The sequence below is a fragment of the Mauremys reevesii genome, linkage group 1 (genome assembly GCF_016161935.1).
Source record: "Mauremys reevesii isolate NIE-2019 linkage group 1, ASM1616193v1, whole genome shotgun sequence".
NCBI lineage: Eukaryota > Metazoa > Chordata > Testudines > Geoemydidae > Mauremys > Mauremys reevesii.
The window spans coordinates 123,371,831-123,398,097 of NC_052623.1; the positions used below are offsets into that span (position 1 = coordinate 123,371,831).

At 43.0% G+C, this 26,267-nt stretch overlaps 1 protein-coding gene across 4 annotated transcripts in view; it reads right to left on the reverse strand.

Annotated features, from left to right (window-relative positions):
• UBE3A (ubiquitin protein ligase E3A) overlaps window positions 1–26,267 on the reverse strand; it is a 97,943-nt gene that overhangs the window by 16,825 nt on the left and 54,851 nt on the right. For all 4 annotated transcript variants that reach the window (XM_039539199.1, XM_039539211.1, XM_039539193.1 and 1 more), the window contains 2 exons: window positions 14,648–14,958; window positions 5,357–6,612 (listed from right to left, as the gene is read on the reverse strand). In XM_039539199.1, the coding sequence (XP_039395133.1) occupies window positions 5,357–6,612; window positions 14,648–14,958 (1,567 nt within the window). The remainder of the gene's footprint in view (window positions 1–5,356; window positions 6,613–14,647; window positions 14,959–26,267) is intronic.

Here is a 26,267-nt window from a genome sequence, read left to right on the forward strand (position 1 = left end):
AAAAATTAGAGGGAACATTGGCCCTATTGCTCTGCAATGTAGACACAGCCCCTCTTGACTCGGGTGCCAGGAGTTAGTTGGAAGTAGCCTACAATTCCATGTGACAACTTCCTTAGTCCTCTCTCTATCCCAACAATATGTAATGCACTCTCCTGAAAATGAAGTCACCCCTACATTGTGAACAGCAGCAGCTCAGGTCAGCATTAACTCATTCTTTTCAGATCAATGATCTGCAAGCACCCTGTCACTGACTCCTAGGTTTGCAATGCAGAGCGAACCGATCAAGCCTTTTACAAATCGAGCTGCTTTCTGGTAACATGAAGGGCAGGCAGTACAGTTTTCCCACAATGTCCCATGGTCCTAGGACTAGAACAGCCACATTTCGGTGGGGGAGGTGGGGAAGGGGAGAGGGCTAGGAACTCTGGGATATGGTTACTTTGACTCAGGCCTGTGCACTGCAGGTTCGAGCACATTTTAGAAAAGCCTTAACATAAAAGAGTTAAAATATAATGGAGATGCTTAAGACCAGGGTTCCCTAACACGGGCCAGAGGACTTGAGTCCCAGAAACCCTGGGCTTACATTGCAGTTTAGACATATCCAGTGAAGGTCTATGTGGAGGTCAGCTGTAGAAGTGCCAAAAAAGGTGGGCTCATCTGAGTCACTGACCTGATTCCACGATATGCTCTAGGTTAGAGCAAGGTTAGGTTGGGTTAGGTTTAGGCAAGGTTCCTGGGGCAGCTCAATTCAAGTCTGCAGGGTTATTTGCTTCTAGGGTCAACCTTGTCCCTCAGACAACTGCTGCTTAGCAGGAAAAACAGCTCTTAGTAGAAAGCATAGATAACAGACCACTGCAGTCACTAACAGCAGTCAGTGAACTATATCTAAACTGCAATGGAGGCAAAGGAAAAACTGTTTGACATGCAATAGTAAAAGAACATTTTGGGCTCTCAGACGCACAATTTATACGCTAGACCTGTATTTTTTATCACAACATAGAAATTATTCAAATCCTTAATTTTGGAAACAGAAAATTAAGTATGTTTACAATTAGTTTTATTTTAATAACTATTACTTTTAGATTTTTTTAAAAATCAAAATGGTTTGTCAGAAGAAAATTCAGAAACTTGGAACAGAGTATCAATATTCTCTGCCTAATGATTGTGGGAGCACATCCAGCATAAGGAGGAAGCTGCACAATCACAGTGGGTCTAGAGTTTGAAGGAAAAGTAGTATCAGAGTCTGGTGGCATAGGTCATCTTAAGTATAACTTGCATGAAGTGCAGTTACTTGCACTCCAAAAATGACCGTGTCACTGCATACTTTCATAGTTATCCCTTAATGACTCCAGTCAAATCTGCTCTATTTACAAATAAGGATAGTTTTCTTAACTGCCAATCCTCCAAATTCAGCCTGGAATTAGTCAAGCTGAGTTCTTTCTTTGGTGTGCGACCATCAGCAATAAAGATTCTGCAAGTGGAACTTAATTCCATTCAAGGGAGTATAAACTGGAGAGGAATTAAGGTTGCTCATTCATAGCTATAATGACTCTGAGGTGGTCCATTCTAATCCAACAGATGAAAAAAGTGGAACAGCTTCTCTACAGGCATAAGGAAGTAGACTGAGCAAAGAGATGGAACCTTAATAAAATTTTGTATAAAAGGTATGTCTAATCAACAACAATCACTACCACCTTTCCATCCTTCCACCAAGAAGCAAATTAAAGCAGCTATCTAGGAAGTATCTCAACTACTAGTTTAATATATTAAAATACAACAGTGGGTCAGAAAAGTTTTATTTTTATACTACTTGACAGTACTCAAGTAGTGTGGATCATGGAGTGGCTAACAGTCTGTTTTTTCAAATGTGTAACAAAGTTATTTATGCTACTTATTAATAAATTATGCAGGAGATTTTTTCAGGTAACTAATTCTATGTACTTAAGTGGACATACTCCTCCTAACTCAATTTTAATCTAATCAATAAAACCACAGGCAATACATTTGGGGATGATTACTGCATGTCTCAACTGATGTTATGAGGCAGCTGGTTGAAGGAACTAATTATTCAAATGCAGTTATTCCATATAAGTGAATCATCATATGGAACTGAATTAATAAAGAAGAAATTAGCTAGACCTGTACATTTATTGACTGTTGAGTATGTAATGACTTACTGTTGCTCAGACACTTAGTGTTCATAGCAATAAAAGTTTCATAATATGCAAAAACTCCAAGATAAATTAACATGAAAGTTGCAAATTTGAATGTATAAAAGTCGAAGTATTAAAAACATTCTTACAGCAGCAGTAACTCACCCATGAACTAAACACTATATATAAAGTATTTAACAAATTAACTATTAATCTAGTCAGATCTGAAAATTTTAGTTTGAAAATCGGGGAAGTGATCCTACATAGGAACATAGGAACGGCCGTACCAGGTCAGACCAAAGGTCCATCTAGCCCAGTATCTGTCTACCGACAGTGGCCAATGCCAGGTGCCCCAGAGGAAGTGAACCTAACAGGCAATGATCAAGTGATCACTCTCCTGCCATCCATCTCCATCCTCTGACAAACAGAGGCTAGGGATACCATTCCTTACTCATCCTGGCTAATAGTCATTTATGGACTTAACCACTATGAATTTATCCAGTTCTCTTTTAAACGCTGTTATAGTCCTAGCCTTCACAACCTCCTCAGGCAAGGAGTTCCACAAGTTGACGGTGCACTGCGTGAAGAAGAACTTCCTTTTGTTTTAAACGATATCCATTTACTAATACTTTCAATCATACTCAAGCTTGTATGTGCCTAAGTCACTTTTGAAAATGGGGCTTAGAAACCTACATCATTCAAGTGCTTTTAAAATTTCACCCCTAGTCTTACTTTACAAATTTCCCTGATCATTATGGAAGTTAAGGATATTAAACTACAAATTGTTTTGAATACCAGTGTGGACAGAGAAATAACAAGGGTCCTATAAATATTTGCATACTGACTGGAATACTTAATACTTGGTTGGCATTCATGTAATTGCTTTTTGTCAAAAGGCCTCAAAATGCTTTACAATGGCTAAGCATATTATAGAACCCAGGTGACCCAAATCCCAGTTTTCCCCTCTAACTACTACATAACACAGTTTTCCTGGTCCAGGGTTTTTATGTTGTTATGGACCAAGGTAGAAACCCTGGACCAGGAAAGCAGTGTTATCTAGTATTTAGAGGAAAAAAACTGGGATTTGGTGCCATTCATATCTCACCACAATTCAATTCCGCTGGTCTTAACTGAGATCAGGTTTATTAGAAAGCAATCAAAACTGAGCCAGTTGAAAATGCACATGTTCTTCAGATTAACATTGGTAGGCAGGGAAATCAGTTCTTTTGTTCTTGTCAAAAGATTTTAATTTCCTTCCACAATAAGCAATCTCCTTCTAAGTCTTGGTCTACACTACCAACGTATGTTGGTACAACTACATTGCTCAGTGCTGTGATTATTAACACTGCTGAGTGACAGTTATACCAACCCAACCACCAGTTATGTTAACAGGAGAACTTTTCCTGTGGACATAGCTACTGCTTCTCAGGGAGGTGGAGTGCCTTCACCAATGGGAGAAGCTCTCCCTTCAGCGTAGGCAATATCTTCACCAGTGTAACTGTGCCGCTGCTGCGCTGTAAGTGTTTTTCACATATTTGCATATTTTATTCCTCCCCAATCAGTCCTCCCTGCATGAATTTACAACGTTTAATACTCCTTTGAAACTGGCTGTTACCTAGTTTTAGCCCATTCTCTCAGAGTATTATAAACAGAAAAAGTGTACTTTGCTTCCTGCTGTCCCTCAGAATTTAAGCATCTAGAAGCCACCTGGAGTTTATATAATAACCCATTAGGTTAAACACAACACCACATATTTGGTTATAGCTATAAACCAGACAAGCAGGGAAATCACTAAGCACATTCTTACTCAAATGATAAAATATTGGTACATGGAGTAAAGTTAAGCTTTACAACAACCTGGCTGTTTCTCAGGTGCTGAATGTCTCAGATGAGTTCAAAGGGAAAAAAGCCATTTTCCCTCCACAAGTTCCGCACTAGTACTTGAAGCAGGACTCTTCCCAGTTTGGTCATACTTATCACCACCCAAGAAGCAGCCACGCTGTTTGAAAGTTAAAATGTACTCAACATTGAACTAGGAGCTTACTTGGGGGCTCTCAATTCTGTTTCTTCAGTAACAGTATAAACTAAATAAATTTAGTATCACCAATGTAGTTAGTTAGTAACAGAAATTATAGGTAAACAGTAGCTGAACACACAGAAAGACTTGGAAGGGGAGAAGTGGTCTGAGACAAGTGAACCTTAAAAAAGGTCACAGCTGTGTTAATGAAGGTTCTGTCACAGATCTTCACCTTGGGTAGATAGGAGTCCTCCTGCCTACTCCCTTTCTGTTTACAGTTGGCTTTAGTACTACCCACCTCATCTCTTTGTTGCCCAATCCTAAAAAGTTAAGTTGTTATATTCATACGAGAAAATATAACTTCTCTCCATTATATGTTATTTATTTACTATGTACTATTTTTCATAGTGAATGACTTGCATAACCCACTAATTCCTTTGTGCTCAAAAGTGGTTCTAGCAATTTTTGTTTTTACACTGAGTTTTAATTTAAGAAGCCATATCCCTAGAGTAATAAGGCTTGTCAGAGTACATATTAGCAGGTTACTGGTGCAGTTTTCAGATGCTCGAAGCCACTCTTCCTTCTGCCCTACAAGCTGTGGTTTACTAATATACTTAGATGAAGCCACAGGAATATTTTAAAATGTAAGTTTTGCTCATTGTGTGTGCATTCAAAAAAAACATTTTTTTTAAATAGAACGAGAAACTTCTCTCTTTTGTGGAACTCAAAACAATGTAATGACTTTTGTTCAAACTCCCTCCTGAAAAATAAAATTCACTTTTTGACTAAGGTCAAGTATAGAACATTTCAGCCCCAAAGGATAATTTAAAGAAAGTTTGTTCAAGGGAAAATAAGGAGCTTCAATAGACATGAAAGGAGTTGGCATGCCAATGTCCAGTAGCAAGGGCTGCACTCAGTACTGGATACCACACTACTAATGGACAAGATGTTTATCAGTTTAGGTTCAAAGTCTGCAAACATCAGAGGGGTCATGCTTACTATCCAAAGTAGTCCCATGATGCTGTACCATCAATAGCATGTGCAGGATAGGACCTTAAGTTTGTACGATGCATTTCACCTTGAAGAAACCTAATAACTAATAAGTACATTTTTGCTTTTGAGGTAGTGAAGGGTTCTGGCTACTGTTACAGTATAGCATATTTAAGTTTTACATTGTTGCATGACTTACCCTGACAAGTGCATCATCTATGATGTGATCACGTCTCACTTTGAGCCGCAAATATGGGTTCAACTGCTGTCCTTGAACTAAACTGTAGAGCACAGTTATGCGTCGTTCACTGTACATGCGGATTCTATTGTCATAATACAATCCCAGGTTCTTGGTAACAGCATTCAATATAAAGGGACATGTCATAAAAGAGAATTTGTTTTCTGTTTCTACTTTGAAGAAAGTGTAGTCTTTGTCCATTTCTAGAACATCATTCAGTGGTTCATTAATAAATTCTTCAAAAGGGATAAGTGGTTTTCGGCAATCTATAGTTTTTACACCAAGCTCAGTTTCCAGTGGGTCCACTCGAGGCCCTTTCTTATTTCTTCTTTCCTCACCCAGAAGCTCTTGAAGAGTTAATTCACTGGATTCTGGGAGGGGCTCTTCATCTTCCTCTTCATTGTGGTCTGTATCCACATCCCCTCCGACTACATTTGCATAGTAAACCATTTTCAAGCACTTTGAAGCAGCAACAATGGCATCATCATCATTCACTAGATTGCGACTGTTGAATTCATTGCTTATGACTTTGTAGGTGATAAGCTGTTGAAATGTTTCCATCATTCTCCGAATCTGCTCTGCACTGTACTTAGACCACAATCTGACTAGTTTTGCTTGAGCTGCAAGGGGTAGCTTGCTCATTGCTTTGCAAAACAATGGCAGTGCCATTTCCAGATATTCAGGGCTATGAAGATTACCATTCTCCATAACAATTACAAACAAATTCAGATAGTTAGGATCCCGAGAGTACACATTATGGTAAGTCAAGTCACATTCTACATTAGGTGACAAGTACACAAGTGCATTTAAAAAGGCAGTTTCTATTTTTTCATTAGAAAGTAATCTACTGTAGACCCGTCTGACTGCTTCAATATCTACAGATACTTCATCGGGGCCTAATTTTTGTAGGTTGTTATCTCCTTGTGTGTTGTCACCTACTCTTGATGAAGATGACGATGATGCTCCGGAATCTTCCTCCATCGCAGCAGCTGAACAGGCAGCTTTTTCTTTTTCATCTTCATCCTTATCTTCATCCTTTCCTTGAAGAGACTTCAGCTCTTCCTTGGTATGCTGCTTGGCTTTTCTGAAACTTTGTACCAATGCCTCAGCACTAGAAAACACTCTCCCAATGACACGGATTAGAGGAGAATAGTCCTCTTTCTCTCTACACAGTTCAAGAATTTCATCTACCTTCTCTTCTGTTAGGTAAGTCACATCTATAAAGTTAAAAAAGAGACCACACTTGAAATTTACTTGATACAGTAAATACATTCACTTTTTATCAAGTTGCAATGATATACACAATTTTTTTTACCATCACCTCACATCTAATACCTCCTACTATGACATTGTTGAATGAGTTTAAGACAAATTTACTTTGTAATTTCATTAACATGGAGAAACAAACTCATCTATTTGCAGTAGATTCACTGTACTTGAATGTTTTATTCCTTACTTCTATGAACTCTGTGACCTAGGAGTCAATTGCAATAATGAGATAGCTTTGCAACAGAATTGTAGGAAAGATGAAATACATTTGGTAATATATAATGGTATTATATCCTGGAAACAAAGTCAGTAACATGTTTAAATGTGTAAAACTTTAAAAACCTTAAAGCATGAAGACCAACCCATCAACGTACTTGGTAAAACCGCCTCCATTTGATGTTACAGGACAGGATACTATTGTCTTTAATTCATCTTTTCACAGTCCTTAAACATCTGTTGATCAAATGCCCATTAAAGTAACTAAGCTGAAAATTACTAAAAGTATGGTCACTGCTCAGTAGCAACTATTTATTTTAAGGTATCATAAGAAATGTTAACTTTTTAAAAAATAGATTCTTCACAAGAGAGCTAGTCAGTTTATTTTGTGATACAGTAAATGAAGGATAATATAGTCATTTATAGTAGTAATTTCTGCAACAGTTTAAAAAAATCTCATGAATATGAAACATGTCTGAAAAGCATTCAAAAATATATAATCAATATCAATCTCAGAAATTCATGCTGCAGTGTATCTGACATACATAACTGGTCTTGAATCAAAGGGGTTCTTCTGTATGTGCTGGGCCACTTTATTAGTTAAACAAACTAACAGATATTCTTAAGGTTGCCTACTAATGTTAATTTAAGTCTACACAAGTTGATTTTTAAAAAGGTAGTTTCAGTGGGTGCCAAACTGTCATTCTCATAGATATGAAAAAAATCTTATTTTGGTGAAAGATTTATTTAAGATTTATCCTTTTTCCTCTTTACTGTTGCTGCTTTTCTCTCAATTCCTTCAGAAGCCTTTCTGAGGCCCTGATCTTGCAAACAGTTAAGTTGTTTGTAAGTTGCTTATAAATTACTTTACCTATACCAATCTCATTGATTTCAGTGGAATTACCTATGCACATAAAGTTACTACCATGCCTAAATGTTTATAGGATCAGAACCTAAAAAAGGTTAATAGATCCAAAAGTTAGAAGGGACCATTGTGATCATCTTGTCTGACCTCTGGTATAACACAGGCCAGAAAACTTCCCCGAAATAATTACTTTTAAACTAGAACATCTCTTTTTAAAAAACACACCCAATCTTGATTTAAAATTGCTGGTGATGGAGAATCCATAACAACCCCGGTAAACTGTTCCAATGGTTAAAAATTTACACTTAATTTCCAGTCTGAATTTATCTAGCTTCAATTTTTAGCCATTGAATATTGTTATACCCTTGTCTGCCAGACTGAAGAGCCAAATATTTATTCTCCATGTAGGTACTTATAGACTATAATCAAGTTGCCCCTTAACCTTTTCGTTGTTAAAATAAACAGATTGAGCTCCTTGAATCAATCACTATAAGGCATGTTTTCCAAACCTTTAATAATCCTCATGGCTCTTTTCTGAACCGTTTCCAATTTATCAACATCATTCTTGAATTGTGGATGCCTGACACAGTATTCTGGCAGCAGTTGCACCAGTGCCAAATATAGCAGTAACATAATCTCTCCACTCCTTCTCAAGATTCTCGTTTACACAGCCGATGATTGAATTAGCCCTTTTGGCCGAAGTATTATACTGGGAATTCATGTTCAACTGATTAGCCGCCATGACCCCTAAGTCTTTTTCAGAATTATTGCTTCCCAGGACGGAGTGCCCCTTTTTGTAATTATAGCCTACATTTAACAGTATTAAGACACACATTATTTGCTAATGCTCAGCTTACCAAATGACCCAGATCACACTGTATCAGTGACTTGTCCTCTTCATTATTCCACTCTCTCAATATTAAGTCACCTGCAAGCTTTATCAGTGATGATTTTATGGTCTCTTCCAGATCACTGATAGAAAGTTAAATAGCATAGGGCAAAGAACGAAGCCCTGTGGGATCCTACTAGAAACCCATCTGCTTGATGTTGATTCCCCGTTTACAATTACATTTTGAGAACATCCTATCACTTCAAGTTTTTAATCCATTTAATGTGTGACGTGTTAGTTTTATATTGTTCTGTTTTTTTAAATCAAAATAGTGTGCTATCAAGTCAAATATTTTACAGTAATCTAAGTATATTACAGCAACACCATTATCTTTATCAATCAAACTTGTAATCTCATCAAAAAGATACATCAAACTAGTTTTACAAGATCTATTTTCCATAAACCCATGTTGATTGGCATCAATTACATTATCCTTCTTTAGTTCTTTATTAATCGAGTCCTGTATCTGCCACTCCATTATCTTGCCCAGCATAAATGTCAGAGTGACAGGCCTATCATTACCAGGGTCATCCTATTAAAATATTGGCACAACATTAGCTTTGATCCAGTTTTCTGGAACTTCCCCAGGGTTCCCAGACGTAGTGAAAAATCAACATTAGCAGTTAAGCAAAGCCCTCAGACAGCTCTTTTAAAACTCTTGGGTGCACGTTATCCAGATCTGCTGATTTTAAAATGTCTAACTTTAGTAGTTGCTGTTTAACATCTGTGATATTATGCCCCATATTCTTCATAGAAATACTGTTATGATATGAATATGGCATAACTAAGATGTTTTATGCAAGACGGGTCATGTGAGGTATTACTGGAACGGTTATGATTTACTGAATGTGATTATCCAATTTGTATGCATACATCATTTCTGTATCTGAAGTTAGAAATATTGACTATGTAATAATTACAACCATCTGTATACTTGGGGAATGCCCACCAGAGAGTATGCAATCAGCCTGGATAGGCCATTAGGAAGGACAATAGGACTTTGAAGGTACTAATCTCCCACCTTCCTGAGAAGTTTCCTGGGATGCTGCTTTGACACCGCAGGGTCTTGTGATCATGTCACTTGGTATAGGTTACCATCTTTAAATGCTGACACTTTTCCACAGGAAGGGGGTTGGAATCAAACTAGGAAACAAAGCATTCCTGCCACATGCAAATCCTATTTAAGGCTGGGGAGTGAGTTAATCTTGGCTCTTCTCCACTGTCTCCCTGCCCAAGAAGGAAGACTAAGAACACTTGAGGAAACAAAGGAACTAAGCTGGGGGAGGTAGGGATTAAGCTCAGGTGAGACAGACCAGATCAGCGGTTTGAGCATTGGCCTGCTAAACCCAGGGTTGTGAGTTCAATCCTTGAGGGGACCATCTAGGGCAAAAATCTGTCTGGGGACTGGCCCTGCTTTGAGCAGGGGGGTGGACTAGATGACCTCCTGAGGTCCCTTCCAATCCTGATATTCTATGATCAGAGAAAGAAAAATGGAAAATTAAATTTCTAAGGAATATGTTGCAGATTTAAGAAAACTGGCAAAATATAAGGATTACAGAAGTGTGGCTGTGCAGAAAACCCAAAAACTCTAATTTTTCTAATAATCCATGGAAGTTCATATAGGAACTATGTTCCTGAAAATAGAGGAAGGACTCCGATCTTTAACTTCTTGTCCATGTGGAAAAAAGCAGACTCCACTCATTTGCATAAAAATGTTATTGCTAAAATACAAAGCTGTAGTACTGAATATACTTGTAGTTAATGGAATTACTTTCTAGTACACTTTAGGTTTGTTGCAGCATATATCTAGAAATCAAGTTGTGATATAAAAAGAAAGTGATAGTCAACTATCTCAAACATTTTCGGTTCTATGCCACACGATAAGTCTCATAAACCATGTTTATGAAGTACTAAATTCACTGGCTCTGGACTACAGAGGTTATTAGCTGTACTGTATAACAAATTGATCATTTTATGATAGTGATTATTGTTGAAATATACTGCATGTCAAATCTCACCCACTTCCAACAAGAATATATGTATAATATTCTTCTATGTTAACATCCGAAAAACATCATAAAAAAACCCATATCTAATGCATGTTTCTGACCAAATCGCTTGCATTCCAGGCATTTAACACAAGTTTTATAGCTGCATACCTTATAAGCACAGTCCAATGGATCTGTTTATATATCGATAACATTACTAGTGACATAAGAACTACCATACCAGGCCAGTCCAATATCTTGTCTCCAATAGTTATCAGCACCAGATGCAAGAATTCCCATAGCGAACAATTACAGAATAAAATGACCACAGGAAAGTATGTCTAGCACTTCCTATCAGTTAGTGCTAGACATATGAGGTTATATATCCCTTCCAATTTTTTTCACCTTCACCTTCTCTCATGCAATTATGGATGGTTCACATTACCCATATAAAAAGATGACGCTTTTTAAAAAAAAGTATTAATCGCTTGGTCTCGATGTTTTATAGCAATGAGTTCCATTTATGTGTCATGCACAGTATTTCCTTCTATCATTAAGTGTTTGCGCCTTTCAATTTCACTGAATGTTCTTGTGTTATGAAAAGGGTAAATAAGATCCCCAGATCCATCACTTTTGCACCATTTGTTATTTTGTCTCTATCATGTCCCCTCTTAGGAGTTTCCCTAAACAAAACAATCTTTTCAATCTCTTTATATGGAAGCTTTTTCAGGCCTCTAACTATTTGTCATTCATCTCTGGACATCTAATTCTGCCTTTTTTTTTTTTTGGAGAGTGATCAGAACTGAATACAGCATTCCAGATGAGAGTGTTTATTTATATTGTGGCATTATATTGTTTTCAGAAATATTTTCTAGCGCATACTTTATACATCTTCATATTTGCTTTTTTGAGTGTCATTAAACGTTGCACAGAGATTTGCACTGAGCTCTTGACCCCCCACCCAGATATTTTTCCTGCATGGTCACACTTTTTAGGACCCCACAATATGAGTAGTTCAAGTTATTTCTACCAAAGTACATTACTTTGCATTTTCAACAGTGACTTATTTGCTACTATTTACCCATTTATCTAGTCTTATTACATCTTTCTGATATTTGTCTCATTTAACTTCCACAATTGTGAGTCATCTCCAAATTTTGTCACCTCATTATTCATCCTGTTTTCCAGATCTTGAAGGTATACATATTAAAGAACAACAGAACATGGAACTTTGGGATATCTCATTGCCAATCTTTTGCCTTGTTAAAAACTGACCATTTGTTTCTACTCTGTCATCTGTGCTAGATGTTCTGTACTGTCCATGAGCAGAAACAGCATGGTGCTATGGCCATGGTCAGCAGCAGCAGCATAATGCACCCCACAGAGAATTTTCGGCAATGAGTCAGCAGAAGCTCTAGCAGTAGTTGCCACAACTGCTCCCCTGGCTGCTCTTGGAGCACTGCTAACTCCTTGGAGGGTTGCTCCTTTCTCTTGGGCTGACTGAAGAGACAGAGGCTGATGTGACTCCCTTCCTGAAGTGACCTGACCAAAAGGAAATGGTCTGTCTCCTTAACAGCAAATGAAACAAAGGCCCCCCACTTTCTTCTATGAATTGGGGCTGCAGCTTTTTGAGACTGCCCTGAGTTAGAGAAAAGCTCACTGTTGGGTTTAGGGTCAGTAGCACAGACGGCTAAGGCAAACCCATATGGTTGTTTAACAACGGATTTGGTGGGCTTTGTTTGGGGAAGCTGTTGAGCTTTTCGATTTAGTCGCTTCAAAACTGCCATTCAGAATCAAATGTAATAGCAAGCTGCTTACCCTTTTCCTTGGCATTCTAAAATTTGATTGCTGTTTCCCCAGCAACTGTAGCTGCAGAAGGACTACTGCAGTAATTCAGGATTTCAAATTCCTCAGAAGGAAATTTTGGTTCCAAAGCTAGTTGGGAGCCTCAAACGGACTTCAGAAGTTTTTTCCTCTAGGCATTAATGCTCTGCAGAGGATGGTCAGTCTGTCCAAGCAGCTATGGAGACAGGTCAATACTGGCAGGTTCTGCAGTGGTTGGGGCCTAGCCTGAAGCAGCGACTCACAGGATTGGTCTGCCTCCAGAGTTCCAAGGAAACCACTGTCTAGAATCTATGCACATAGCTGTGAAGAAGTAGAGAAACTAAAAACACACTGTTAAATATAGAAAGATTAAAGATATAGATTAGACAGAATTCCCTCACAACAAAAATGCAGAACATGACACTTGCAACAATCACTCTGTCTCAATGTTGGTTCCCTTTCCCCCCCCTGTAAGAAATTAGGGGCCAGGTCCATCTCTCACTATGTTTTGTATATAGTGCCTAACACAAATGGTCCTCAATCCTGATGGGGGCCTCTAGGTGTTGTTGTAATATTACAAACAAACAGGATGGTACACTACAGGTGCAATACATCCCTTTATTCTTTGCTAAAAAGGTTATACCTTCCTTTTATTTAATTGTTAGTGAATCCCAACTTGCATGTCTGCACAACCTGTTGCAACAGTACCTTAGTAATACTAATTTTGGAAATGTGTTGGGCAGCTCCACAGTTAAAGGCTTTGGGTTTTTCAGTTAATGTGGGATTTCAGTCTTTGCTAGGGATGAAAGTAAAGTATTGGTCATAACCAAAGTTACACAAGTCTGTCGGAGTACAGATGCAATTTTCTGGAAAGCCAGAAGTAAATAGGTTCAGCTGTTTAAGTGTTCAAAAAACACTTATGGGACAGTTATGGGATGCTGTATTTTTTTCAGATCTCTAACTTACAAATGAATTTGTCTTAGCATATATGTTTTAGCTTTTATAGATGTAGGTCTAAACAAGATCTTTCCACAGACTGGTATTTTTTCCGTTAACAACCAAGGTATTAATATTATACTTCCTTAGTTGTTTTTTTTTCTTTTTATTTATGACATTAAGCCAGCAAATTTCTGTGTTTACTGTAGCAACCTTATCTGTAAGTTAATGATTTGCGTGTGTGGAATATCAACAGGCTCAGCAAAAAAGCCACAGTGTAAGAACTGGCTGGTTTTCTGGAGTTTGGCCATAAATCCTCCTCATCCTAGTACCAAAGGAAGGTACAATTCAAACCCAGACTCTAGAATCGACTCTATTTTGACCGGCTCTGCCTCACCCAAGCTTGAAAACCATTAAACCAAGCTGGCCCTTTTGCTGTTCCTTTCCTCCTTTACCTGTCTGTTCCCAAACACAATTCCGAGGCCAAAAATGAAAAGTGCAATCTTGAGAATCTATTCAACTGAGGAGTCATGTGACTGAGCAGTAAACTGGTAGTACTGAAGCACCTGTTACATTAGCACATGACAACACTAACTTTTGAAATTTTAAGACAAAAGAAAAAATGTTTCCATAATAACCCAACCCACCCATATATTTTAGCAGGGATGTGATGAATACCCAGTTTGAAATCAATTCTGGACATGAATCCAGCCCTTTTGTAGTATTTGTAAAAATCTTATTCTAAAATGCAGCCCAATTACCGAATACTTAAACAGTTATGTAGCAACAGTCATGGCCTGGCTTCTTTCCCCTCCACACCAAACCTGCAGCTCTCTTCCACTGAGAGCCTTAGGTTCCCTTTCCAGCATTTTATCCACAGTGCTTGAATTCAGTGCCTTCTCCTTCCATATATAACCCCATCTTTTTCTCCAGAAATCTCCATCCAATTTCCCGCAATATCTAGCCTACTCCAGTACAGTTCTCGTTCCCTTCCTCCATACAGGCTACCAGTATCCAATGTTATAGTAGTTGGATATTCATAACCACTACTTGCTATCCAACAATTCTGAACATCCTAATAATCAAATCACTAGTTTTTAATTACAGTATCTGCTTCCAACCCAGAATCCTGTATAACTGTTCACAGATGATACCTAGAGTTGTAATTTTAGATCTATATACTGGACATGAGAAAGAAATCTACAAGCTTCCAACACCATCGTTTTTAGGGATTTTTATTTTATAAAGATTCTATAATGCCTTACCTTTAAAGTCATCTCTCGGGCCTTGCATTTCCTTCTTGTTCATTTTTCTGTCAGTACAGGAGTTGTTATGGGCACCTTTGGAATTGTTTTCTAGATAAGATGAGCTCGTTCCTTTCTTGGAGGGATGAGGATCACAGAGTTTTGCATTAATCTTATAAAGCTCGAGGGCCTTAATGGCTGCTGCATTGTTATCCATACGGCGAAAAGTTGGACAGGAAGCACAAAATTCATTCGTGCAGGCTTCATTTCCACAGCCCTCGGTTAACTGGTGGTAGTAGCGTTCTATTAGATGTTTTGCAGCTGCTCGCTTCCTGTACCAAACATTCAAACAGTAAGCATAAGGATTAGTATGGCTTTCACATACAAAGCTCATTCAAATTATCATCAAAGCAGAGATTAGTCAGACATGAAATAAAACACTTCTGAATCAAAGGACACTCATTAGGAGATTTTGAAAATGCAGGATTCTCATTTTGACAAAAGAAAGTATATTTAATGCACAATTTAGTTGCAGGTCATATGTAAACTGAAAGAGACGCAAGTTTTTACCATGTTTCTCCAGCACTAAAAGTTCTCAGTTCTACATTCAAATGTAATACTTAAGTTTACTATGAAAATTCTGCTGGGGGAAACTAAGTCACTCAGTTAAAACTGAGGTATAAATTAACTGAAGCTAAGTATCTCGATATTCCAAATTTAGAATTAGTCTTCTGTCACGTTACAGGCAACATTTCACTTGGTTGGCTGATCAACACCTTGCATAAGCACTTGCATGACACTGTCACACAATCTGAAAGTCTTGTAAGTTTATGTTTTCTTTTATAAAAATGCTAGAGTGACATTAAGTCTGTCCAAGCTGAAAAGCACCCCTTAATTAATTTAGAACCCGATCCTGTTAGGTGCTGAGCACCTTCTACTCCCATTGACACCAGCGAGATATAGATCCTTTAAAAATTACATTTCCAGTTTTACAGCATTCCAGGAGCAAAAATGGAACCCTGTCCTATGTCTATTTACTTAATACTCAGGGCAATTACACTGCTGAGAAGAAAATAAAAGTGGAGCTGAAGCCTAAAAAGCTATTTCCCCTGGCTCAAATAAGGCATTTGAACCCCTGACTATCCTTTCAACAGATCTTCCCTTCTCTCTTTTTTTTTTTCTGATTATATTTGGTGGTGCAGTACTTTCTAAAATAGATACTAACCTAGTGCCATGTACTGTTTCAAAGATATAGCTGCTTCCTTCTCCCTGGTTTCTTTTTGAAGTGACAAACTGCAAAGAGGAAACTCATCTGAGCCTAGCACTGTCAGTAACAAAAATCCTGTAACTGGGCAATGAATGATACAGATACATCTAGATACAAAGATGACAGTGGAAATATGTTGTCACCAGCACTGGCTGTGCGCCCAAAACAGCTGTAGAACCTCACTGCTCTACACTGAACTAAAAACTTGAGTATCTGCTTCCACGGCATGTCTGCATTTCATCAAAGGGTGAATGAGCAAGGTTCTATTTTATATTTTACTATTTAATTCTACTTATGCCTTCAAATAGTTCTGTAAGGCATTATAATCCTTTCCTAGAGTTTTACACTTGTCTAAGAACAAGATTTAGATAAAACATTATCCATGTGAAAATGAAAAACTATGTTTAGATTCGGGTTACAAACTATAAATATTTAATCTATCTATCAAGTCCCGAGTTCAGAATTCTGCCTCCCCATTTAATAGCTGATGACAAATATTTAAAACTGAATAAGGAACATTTTATTGCAAATTTTTAGATGTTTTCTTCAACTTTTGTAGAGAAAACATAATACTGAACTCAGGGCTTAACAAGCACTATACAAGTTAAAGACGACTGACTTTTCAAATATTTCATTTTATAACACAAGTGTATTCACAATTTGTCACCTTGATTTTCTGAAAGCCCAATTTGAGCCCAGAACCAAGAGAATATACAAAACATCCCAGATACATCACACAGAGCCTAAATGAGCAAGTAAAAAGAGAGATGTGCCAGCAAAATCAAGTCAACTATTGCAGATGATAGATAAGCCAGAAGCAGATTAGAAATGTTTAACTACCAGTCAAAAAAAAAAAAAATCAACATTGGAAAACCTACCACTGATTTAATTTTTTTTCCACCTTGTATCCATTCACATTACAAAATTAAAGCAACTTTTTACAGCCACCCCTCCCCCACTTTTGCAAACCTTAAATATAAAACTGTAAAAACGGGTCCACAATTTAGATATATTTATTTGGGAGACCCTAATGGTTAGAAGTAGGGGATTTTGATGTTTGGAAGTGGATAGATATACATGAAATTAGAACTGATCTTTGTTTCTCATAGTGTATGTGGTTCTTTTAAAACCAAACATTAAAGCTGCTTTTAGCTTACTAAGGAAAGTGTAGAGCTTGCCTTGACAACTCATTTGTTTGCTTCTCTTGCGATTACTACAATGCATTACTTTTACCACCTCCCACCATGGAACACGTACCCAAATGAAGTCCAAACCACTACTTCTTTCATATCTCATACCCCTCTTTAAGACTATTTTTCCATGATGCATACAAGATAATTTTTTATATAAAACTGTGATGGTCCAACAATAGCCACATAATATTATTGCTGTAACATTTAGCCTTCCTTAAACCATTCCCTGCAATGTTATGCTCACTTATTTAATCATGTCTAAATTTAGACTGCAAGATCTCTGGCGTAATCTTTGTTTTTTATAAAGTGCCTAGTATTTCTTTGGGTGTTATACACACCAGTATAAATCCTCCTTATTCTGAGCATTTAGATCCAGCCTATTTAGACTCAAGTGTAGGTTAGCATCTTATATATTTAAATGTAGAGGAAAGGACCAATTAAGAACATAAGAATGGTCTACTGGGTCACAGCAATGGTCTATGTAGCCCAGTGTCTTGTCTTCCGACAATGGCCAATGTCAAATGCTTCAGAGGGAATGAACAAAACAGGGCAATTATTGGGCACTGGTCCGGTCAGATCCATGCACAACATCTCACTTTGGGAGGAAATGTTATGCTTAGGAGCAGTCTGCATTGGGAATCTGCTCTTATGCCTGTGAGAGTAAGTTTTTTTTTACTTTCCTGTTGGGACTTGTCCTTTTTCTTTGGTACCAATGGATCCAGGGCATGGGACATGTTCACAGGGATGCTCACTGCTGGAGACGGACGCTGTATTAGTGGTTCTGGTCTTATGGCTTCCTCCATCAAGTACTTATGGAGGCAAAGCTCTCAAGTGTCCTTGGTTTGGGGTGGGAAGAACCTGCAGATGGAGCAGCGAGCCGTGATATGTGCCTTCTCAAGGCAGTAAAGGCATCTCTGGTGCTCATCGCTCAGAGAGTGAGAAAGGGCAGGAGAAAATTTGTAAATCCTGGACTCCAGAGCATAGTTCCCCTGGGTGGGAATGTTCCCCGAAGAGGAGAACTACAACTTACTTACTATCTATCTCTAAAATAACAAAATACAACTATCTAAAATTACGTACACTGAACAAGGAGTGGTCATTCTCAGAGCAAAACTAAGAGCATGAAGGAACAGGGGTTCCAACTCAGCAGTAAGAAGTAACTGGAGTGGTGCTGATTTGCACTACCTATTATACCCTTGGCTGGGAGCAGGAAGGAACGCATCACGCACATGCAGGTCAATGGACACTACTACAATGTGTGGAATACATCTAGGACCATCACTCAAAGAAGAATATGTAGTATACATAGGGTTTTAGTCTTTAATACTTGCGTATCTCAGAGTTATTGCAAGTATAATGACAAAATCTGATAACAATGGAGGGGCAATATAAATACCTATTTGGAGACAGATCAGCAATGAAATTATTAATGTTGACACTAAGGACTGATCTACACTATTTTTGTACCAATTTAAACATACTTCTATTTTTCTATTTCAACTATTTTTCTGTATCTAAACCCATATAGTTAAAATTGTGCAAACAAGTGTGTGGAAATGACAAACTAAACACAGAAAGAGGCCCTCTTATTTCAGAATGTGTGTCCACACAAGGAATTATATCAGTGCAACTAGAGTGGTATAAGAACACCAGTAAATTTCCACATATAGACAAGCCCTAAGTCAAGCAGGACAGTAGAAATCCTATATAGACTCCGCTCAGTTTAAAAAAGACGGTTACTCACCTGTAGTAACTGTTGTTCTTCGAGATGTGTTGCTCCAATCCATTCCAGTTAGGTGTGCGCGCCGCGCGTGCACGGCATCTCGGAACTTTTTACCCTAGCAACCCCGGCTGGCGCCTGGTGTGGCGCCGCTATGGCGCTAAATGTATCCCTCAGCCGGCCCGTCCGCTCCTCAGGTCCTTCTTGCCGGCTACTCCGACAGTGGGGAAGGAGGGCGGGTCTGGAATGGATTGGAGCAACACATCTCAAAGAACAACAGTTACTACAGGTGAGTAACCGTCTTTTCTTCTTCGAGTGATTGCTCCAATGCATTCCAGTTAGGTGATTACCAAGCCTTACCTAGGCGGTGGGGTCGGAGTGAGACGTGGCGGAGTGTAATACCGCAGAGCCGAAGGCTGCGTCATCTCGAGACTGCTGCACCAACGCGTAGTGGGAGGCGAAGGTGTGGACCGAAGACCAGGTGGCCGCTCGACAGATGTCCTGGAGCGGAACATTGGCCAGGAAGGCGGCCCGGCGGCGTGCGCCCTTGTCGAGTGAGCGGTGAGGCGGCATGGCGGCACGCGAGCAAGCTCGTAACAGGTCCGAATACATGCAGTGACCCAGGACGAAATTCTCTGGGAGGAGACCGGCTCACCCTTCATGCGGTCGGCGACGGCGACAAACAACTGGGTCGAACGCCAGAAAGGCTTCGTCCGCTCGACGTAAAAGGCAAGCGCCCTGCGGACGTCCAGGGTGTGAAGCTGTTGTTCCCAAGGCGAGGCATGCGGCTTCGGGAAGAAGTCCGGGAGGAAGATCTCCTGGTTGAGGTGGAAGGCCGATACCACCTTAGGGAGGAAGGCCGGATGTGGCCAAAGCTGTACCTTGTCTGCATGGAAGACGGTGTAAGGTGGGCCCACCGTTAGTGCGCGAAGCTCAGAAACTCGTCTCGCGGATGTGATGGCGACGAGGAAAGCTGTCTTCCAGGAGAGGTAGAGTAGCGAACACGTGGCCAAGGGCTCGAAGGGGGGACCCATCAGCTTGGCCAGGACGAGGTTCAAATCCCAGGTCGGGGCAGGACGCCGCACCGGCGGGTACAAGCAGTCCAGGCCTTTAAGGAAGCGGGAAACCATCTGGTTGGAGAAGATGGACCGACCTTCCAGCGACGGATGAAAGGCGGACACTGCTGCCAGGTGAACCTTCAATGAGGAGACTGCAAGACCTTGCTCCTTAAGGTACCAAAGGTAGTCGAGGATGGTAGGTACCAGAACTACGAATGGATTCAGAGATCGCTGATCGCACCAAAGCGCGAACCTCTTCCACTTCGCGAGGTAAGTGGAGCGAGTGGAAGGCTTTCGACTTTCAAGTAGGACTTGCTGAACTGCCGCGGAACAGCCCCTCTCTGCGTGGGTCAACCACTCAGGTACCAAGCTGTAAGATGGAGGGACTGCAGGTTCGGATGGCGGAGTCTGCCGAAGTCCTGGGTGATGAGGTCCGGCCACGACGGGAGGGGGATGGGGTCCCGAACGGAGAGCTCGAGCAGCAGGGTGTACCAGTGCTGCCTCGGCCAGGCCGGCGCTATGAGAATGACGTGGGCTCTGTCCCTCCGAAACTTCAGGAGCACTTGGTGCACGAGCGGAACTGGAGGGAAGGCGTAGAGGCGATCCGTCCAGGGGTAGAGAAAGGCATCGGACAGGGAGCCTGGCGAGCGACCCTGGAATGAACAAAACCGGTGGCACTTCCTGTTCTCCCTGGAGGTGAATAGGTCTATCTGGGGAAACACCCACCTCCGGAAGATTGTGTGGACGACATCTGGACGGAGGGACCACTCGTGTGAGAGGAACGACCTGCTGAGCCGGTCGGCCAGCGTGTTCTGCACTCCCGGAAGAAAGGACACTTGCAGGTGAATGGAGTGGGTCACACAGAAGTCCCACAGGAGCATCGCCTCCCTGCAGAGGGGGGGAAGAGCGCGCTCCGCCCTGCTTGTTCACGTAGAACATTGCTGTCGTATTGTCCGTGAATACTGTCACACATCGGCCTTGCAGGTGGGGACAGAAAGTTTGGCAGGCTAGACGGATCGCTCGCAGCTCGCGGACACTGATATGCAGGGCGAGCTCCTGGGTCGACCAGAGGCCTTGGGTGTGGAGATCACCCAGGTGGGCCCCCCAACCGAGTGCCGAGGCGTCCGTGGTGAGCGTGGTGGATGGGCGCGGAGGGTGGAATGGGATCCCGGCACACACGATCTCCGGGTCGAGCCACCATCGGAGGGACTCCAGGGTCGCTCTGGAGACCGTCACCACCATCTCGATCGGGTCTCGATGCGGCCGGTACACCGACGCGAGCCAGGACTGGAACGGGCGGAGGTGGAGCCGCGCGTACGCTGTCACATACGTGCAAGCCGCCATGTGGCCCAGGAGGCGGAGGCAGGAGCGCACCGTCGTGGTCGGGAAGGTGACTAGGTCCATGATGAGGGTGACCATTGTTTGGTGGCGGGCGCGAGGGAGACATGCCCTGGCTATGGTGGAGTCGAGGACCGCTCCGATGAACTCCACGCGCTGAGAAGGGATCAAAGTGGACTTCTCGACGTTGATGAGGAGGCCGAGCCGCCGGAAGAGGGACCGGATCTCTGCCATCTGGCCCATCACGAGTTGTCGAGATTGTCCGCGAACCAGCCAGTCGTCTAGATACGGGTACACGTGGATCTGACGACAGCGGAGGGCTGCGGCGACCACCGCCATGCATTTGGTAAAGACCCTCGGTGCGGTGGAGAGACCGAATGGCAACACAGCAAACTGGTAGTGGGTGTTGCCGACCACAAATCAGAGGTAACGTCGATGAGGAGGATAGATGGCGACATGGAAGTAAGCGTCCTTCATGTCGAGGGCGGCAAACCAATCTCCCGGATCCAGAGAGGGAATGATGGTCCCCAAGGTGACCATACGAAACTTGGGCTTGAGCAGGAACTTGTTCAGCTCGCGAAGGTCCAGGATAGGACGTAGCCCGCCTTTCGCTTTGGGGATAAGGAAATAACGGAGTAGAATCCCTGCCCGCCTGTCTTGAGGCACTGCTTCTATGGCACCCACGCTCAACAGAGTCTGGACCTCTTGTAAGAGGACTTGCTCGTGAGAGGGGTCCCTGAAGAGGGACAGGGAGGGTGGGTGGGAAGGCGGAGGCGAAACAAATTGAAGGCGGTATCCCGACTGGACTGTTTGCAGCACCCAGTTGTCCGATGTCAAATGGGACCACGCCCGAAAAAGAAATGGGAAAGCGGTTGTAAAACAAGGGGTAGGATCCGGTAGGAGAGAGATGGGCCGTCCTCGGCGTCCCATCAAAGCGGACTTGGCCCCTGGGGAGCCTTGGGCGAGGCCTGCCCTGGTTCCGCCGATTGCCCGGCCAGGCGGCGGCGGTTCTGGGCGATCGCCCGGCTAGCATACGGCCGATAAGCGCTGTTGGTAGCGGGAGGTTGCGGCGGAAGGGTCTGCGCTGCGTCGCGGCGTGTGCATCCCGGCGTGCGGATGGCGTCGACCGTCCTTCAGGGTCTGGATCCGAGAATCCGTCTTTTCGGAAAACAGACCCTGGGTGTCGAAAGGGAGGTCCTGGAGAGTATACTGCACCTCCGGCGGCAGGGTGGAGGATTGCAGCCAGGAGATGCGCCTCATCGTCACGCCGGATGCCAAGGTCCGAGCCCCGGAGTCCGCGGCGTCGAGGGCAGCCGTGATAGAGGACCTGGAGGACTTTTTTCCCTCCTCCAACAAGGCCGAGAACTCCTGGCGAGATGGTGATGGCAGGAGCTCCGTGAACTTCGCCAGGGACGTCAGGATGTCAAAGACGTACCTGGCGAGAAGGACCATAATGTTCGCAATCTGCATTTGTAAGCCCCCTGCGGAGTAGACCTTACGGCCGAGTAGGTCCATGCGTCGGGCGTCCTTGGACTTGGGCGCAGGGGCAGGTTGGCCGTGTCTCTCATGGTCGTTAACGGATTGAACGACCAGGGAGTCCGGGGTTGGGTGGGAGTAGAGGTACTCATAGCCCGTTGGGGGGGGCTGAGTACTTACGCTCGACCCCGCGTGCTGTGGGTTGAATGGAAGCGGGGGTCTGCCAGAGCATAGTGGTGTTTTTTTGAATTGTCCGCACGAAGGGCAATGCCACTCGGACGGGAGTGTCCGCGCCCACCACATTGGTGATCGGGTCCTCATCCTCTTGGGCCTCCGCGACGGGGAGACCCATGGCCGCCGCCACTCGGCGAAGCAGGTCCTGGAAGGCCCGAAGGTCAATGGGTGGGGGCTCATTGGCCGCAGCACCTGCCACCGCCTCGTCCGGCGAGGACGATGAAGAGACGCCCTGCCCGATTGGTTCTGGCACCGGGGCTGGTGGTTGAGCCTCCGCTTTGTTGTGCGGTGTGGCTAATTGACGGTCCGGAGGAGCGGAGGGCTCATGCGGAGGAGAGGGAGGCGGCCGGCTAACTGTCGCCTCGGGGACCCTGGTCCCGGTGGTCACATCCCGCAAAGGAAAAGGGGTGCCCTGCGCCTCATGATGCGCCCAGGGGACCCAGTAGCCCCACTGTTCCTGATGGAGTCCTTGCGGGGTTGGCAACTGGTGGGCGGTATCATCCGCACCGGAGGCCACCGATGCTGGGCGGGATGGCCAAGGCGGTGCTGAGGCGCCGAGGGATTGAACCGCTGAGGACGGGAGTCCCTCCGCCGACGGAGCCGAGGGTCGATACGAGTAGCGCCGGCTGGATGGTGATCGTGACCGTCGGCCACCGCGGCGCCGTGAGGTCGACTGGGACCGGGATCTGTGGTGCCGGGAATGACTTCGCGAGTCGCGGTGTCGTGAACGGTGCCGGGATGGAGATCTCCGGCGGTACCGACGGTGTGGTGACCTGGAGCTGGATCGGTGCCGGGAGTGCGACCGGTACCGAGACTCAGACCGGCGTCGGGATGGTGCTCGGTGCCGGGATGAGGAGCGGCGTCGGGATCCCGAACGACAGGACGGTGACCTGCGCCGGGACTGGGAGCGCCTTCCGTGCCGTTCGTCCAGAGAGGGCGGCCGTGTCATTCTGGCCGGTTTCCCCACTGATGCAACAGCCCGCACCGGCGGTGCCGGGGGCTGGAGGCTCGGTGCCTCTATGAGCCGGATTAGCTCACGCGCGGAGGAGAATGTCTCCGGCGTCGATGGCAGCCTTGGCTCCACCACGGTCGGTGCCGGGGAGCGCGGCGATGCCGGACTCGACGGCGCTTGCGGTGCGGTCGAGGCCCAGGGCACGCTACGCCGCGGCCGCAGCCACTCGCGGCGTCCTCCGTGCGGGCTTTGCCACTGCTTTCACCAGCTGCTGATTGTCTGAAGGTGAAAGCGGCGGCGCTGGTCTTCTTGGCGCCCGGCTTAGGTACGGGCAGCGGTGCGGGCGGCTCAGTGCGCGGGTGCACTCTGCACCGATGAAGCCCTCGGTGCCGGCGCGGACGGTGCCGGGGGTTGGAGGGACGCCTCCATAAGGAGCTGTTTGAGGCGAATGTCTCGCTCCTTACGGGTCCGCGGCTTGAAAGCTGAGCAGATAGCGCACTTGTCCGTGCGGTGTCCTTCGCCCAGGCAACGGAGGCAAGAGCCGTGAGGGTCACCAACCGGCATAGGCCTCTGGCACGCTGCGCAGGGCTTAAAGCCCGGTGCCTTGGGCATGAGCCCGCACCGGGGAAGGAAAGGGAGGAACTACCCCCCTTATCCTTACCTAAATTACTAACTAACTAACTACTGAACTAACTATACTAACACTAAACAAACTATGTACAAGAAAAAGTAGCGAGAGCTAGGGTTGTGGAGGACAGAGAGCACTCCACAGTTCCAACTGGCCGTCACGGGTGGTAAGAAGGAACTGAGGAGCGGACGGGCCGGCTGAGGTATATATTTAGCGCCGTGGCGGCGCCACTCCAGGGGGCACCAGCCGGCCCGCCGGGGTTGCTAGGGTAAAAAGTTCCGAGATGCCGTGCACGCACGGCGCGCACACCTAACTGGAATGCATTGGAGCAATCACTCGAAGAAGAAGTGTTATATACTAATATCTACATCTGTATACTGTTTGAATGAAACAGAATAATTTCATAGCATAGTACTCCTGGCACGTCTAGTTCTTCCAGAAATGTGTGTGTAAATTTCCCCAAAATCAGAGACATAATTTTGCTTTTAGATATTACAAAGAAATATCTGAAATCTTGGTTTTTATTTAATAAACTTTAACTTACACTGACTGTTTTTGTAGAATAATGGAGAATGCTTACAGACATCTCTTTATAAATATGCCATAATTCAATTACAAATAACCACAAGTTCAGAGGTGTTTCAATTTTTATTAAGCACTAGCCTCATAAGTTTCTGTCTGTCTGTTCAGCAGTATAATTTGGGTTGCAAGATCATAGCATATAGCATGTCCAAGGCTCATATGCAAATTGTGGAATAGATTATGGGGGATTATTTGTTTTATTGAACAATTCAAGAACAGTTTCTTCATAATAAAAAGAGAGAGTATATACTTTAAATACATGATAGCACATGAATCTGCATTTCTCAAATAACTCAACACTTGCACAGAAATGGTGAATAAGCTAAACATGTAAGTGCAACACATACATAACTAGGCAACCAAGCAAATGAGAGCTACATAAACATTTTACCAGCTTTAGAAGAAATTTAAAACCACATCTCTGTCTACTGCTTTGTTTTGAATAAGGAATTCACAAGTAAAATTCCAAAATTGTGTTATCTGGTGTTAGCCTAGGTTATTAACTTGTGCAAAAAAACCAACCTTTAAGTGTTCAATTTACATAACACATTTTTGAATGAAACATAAAAGATTTTGTAGTAATTTAGCACAACAACAGTATAGAGTATGGTGGGTATTTAAAAAAAAGGATTACACATTATGTGCATGCTAACTTTTATACTTTTCTGCACAGAGCAGCATCACTATTTAATGCCTTTAGAAAAACATACATTAATGTTCACTGAAGTTTACAATCTCCTATACTAATTAATTCAGTAGGAATTCAAAGTACCACAGCAGCGTTATCATTATCTAATTCCTTTCTTTAACAAGCACAATGAAAAAAAAATCTGCATTAGATTATCACCAACAAGTGAATGATGTCAACAGGCATCACGTGGAAATTATGGAAGTAAAAGGAAAATAGTACCCATTTTCTATATAGAAAATGGAAGAAAAATCATTTAAAATGTTGATGTTTTAATTCATGAATTACTGTTTCATTTATTTTTTATATAATAAAAGGCAAATAGGAGATCTTGTAAGACAAAACTTTAAATCACTGATACAGCTATAGTATTTTTATAATGTACTTCTGGAAACAACTGCAACTGAAACAAACAACTAGCAGCTAACAGTGAAATGTATGTGGAAGTTTGGAGGCAGGCATTTAGGGGGATTTTTGTCCTCTCCCCCCCCCCCCCATAGAAGTA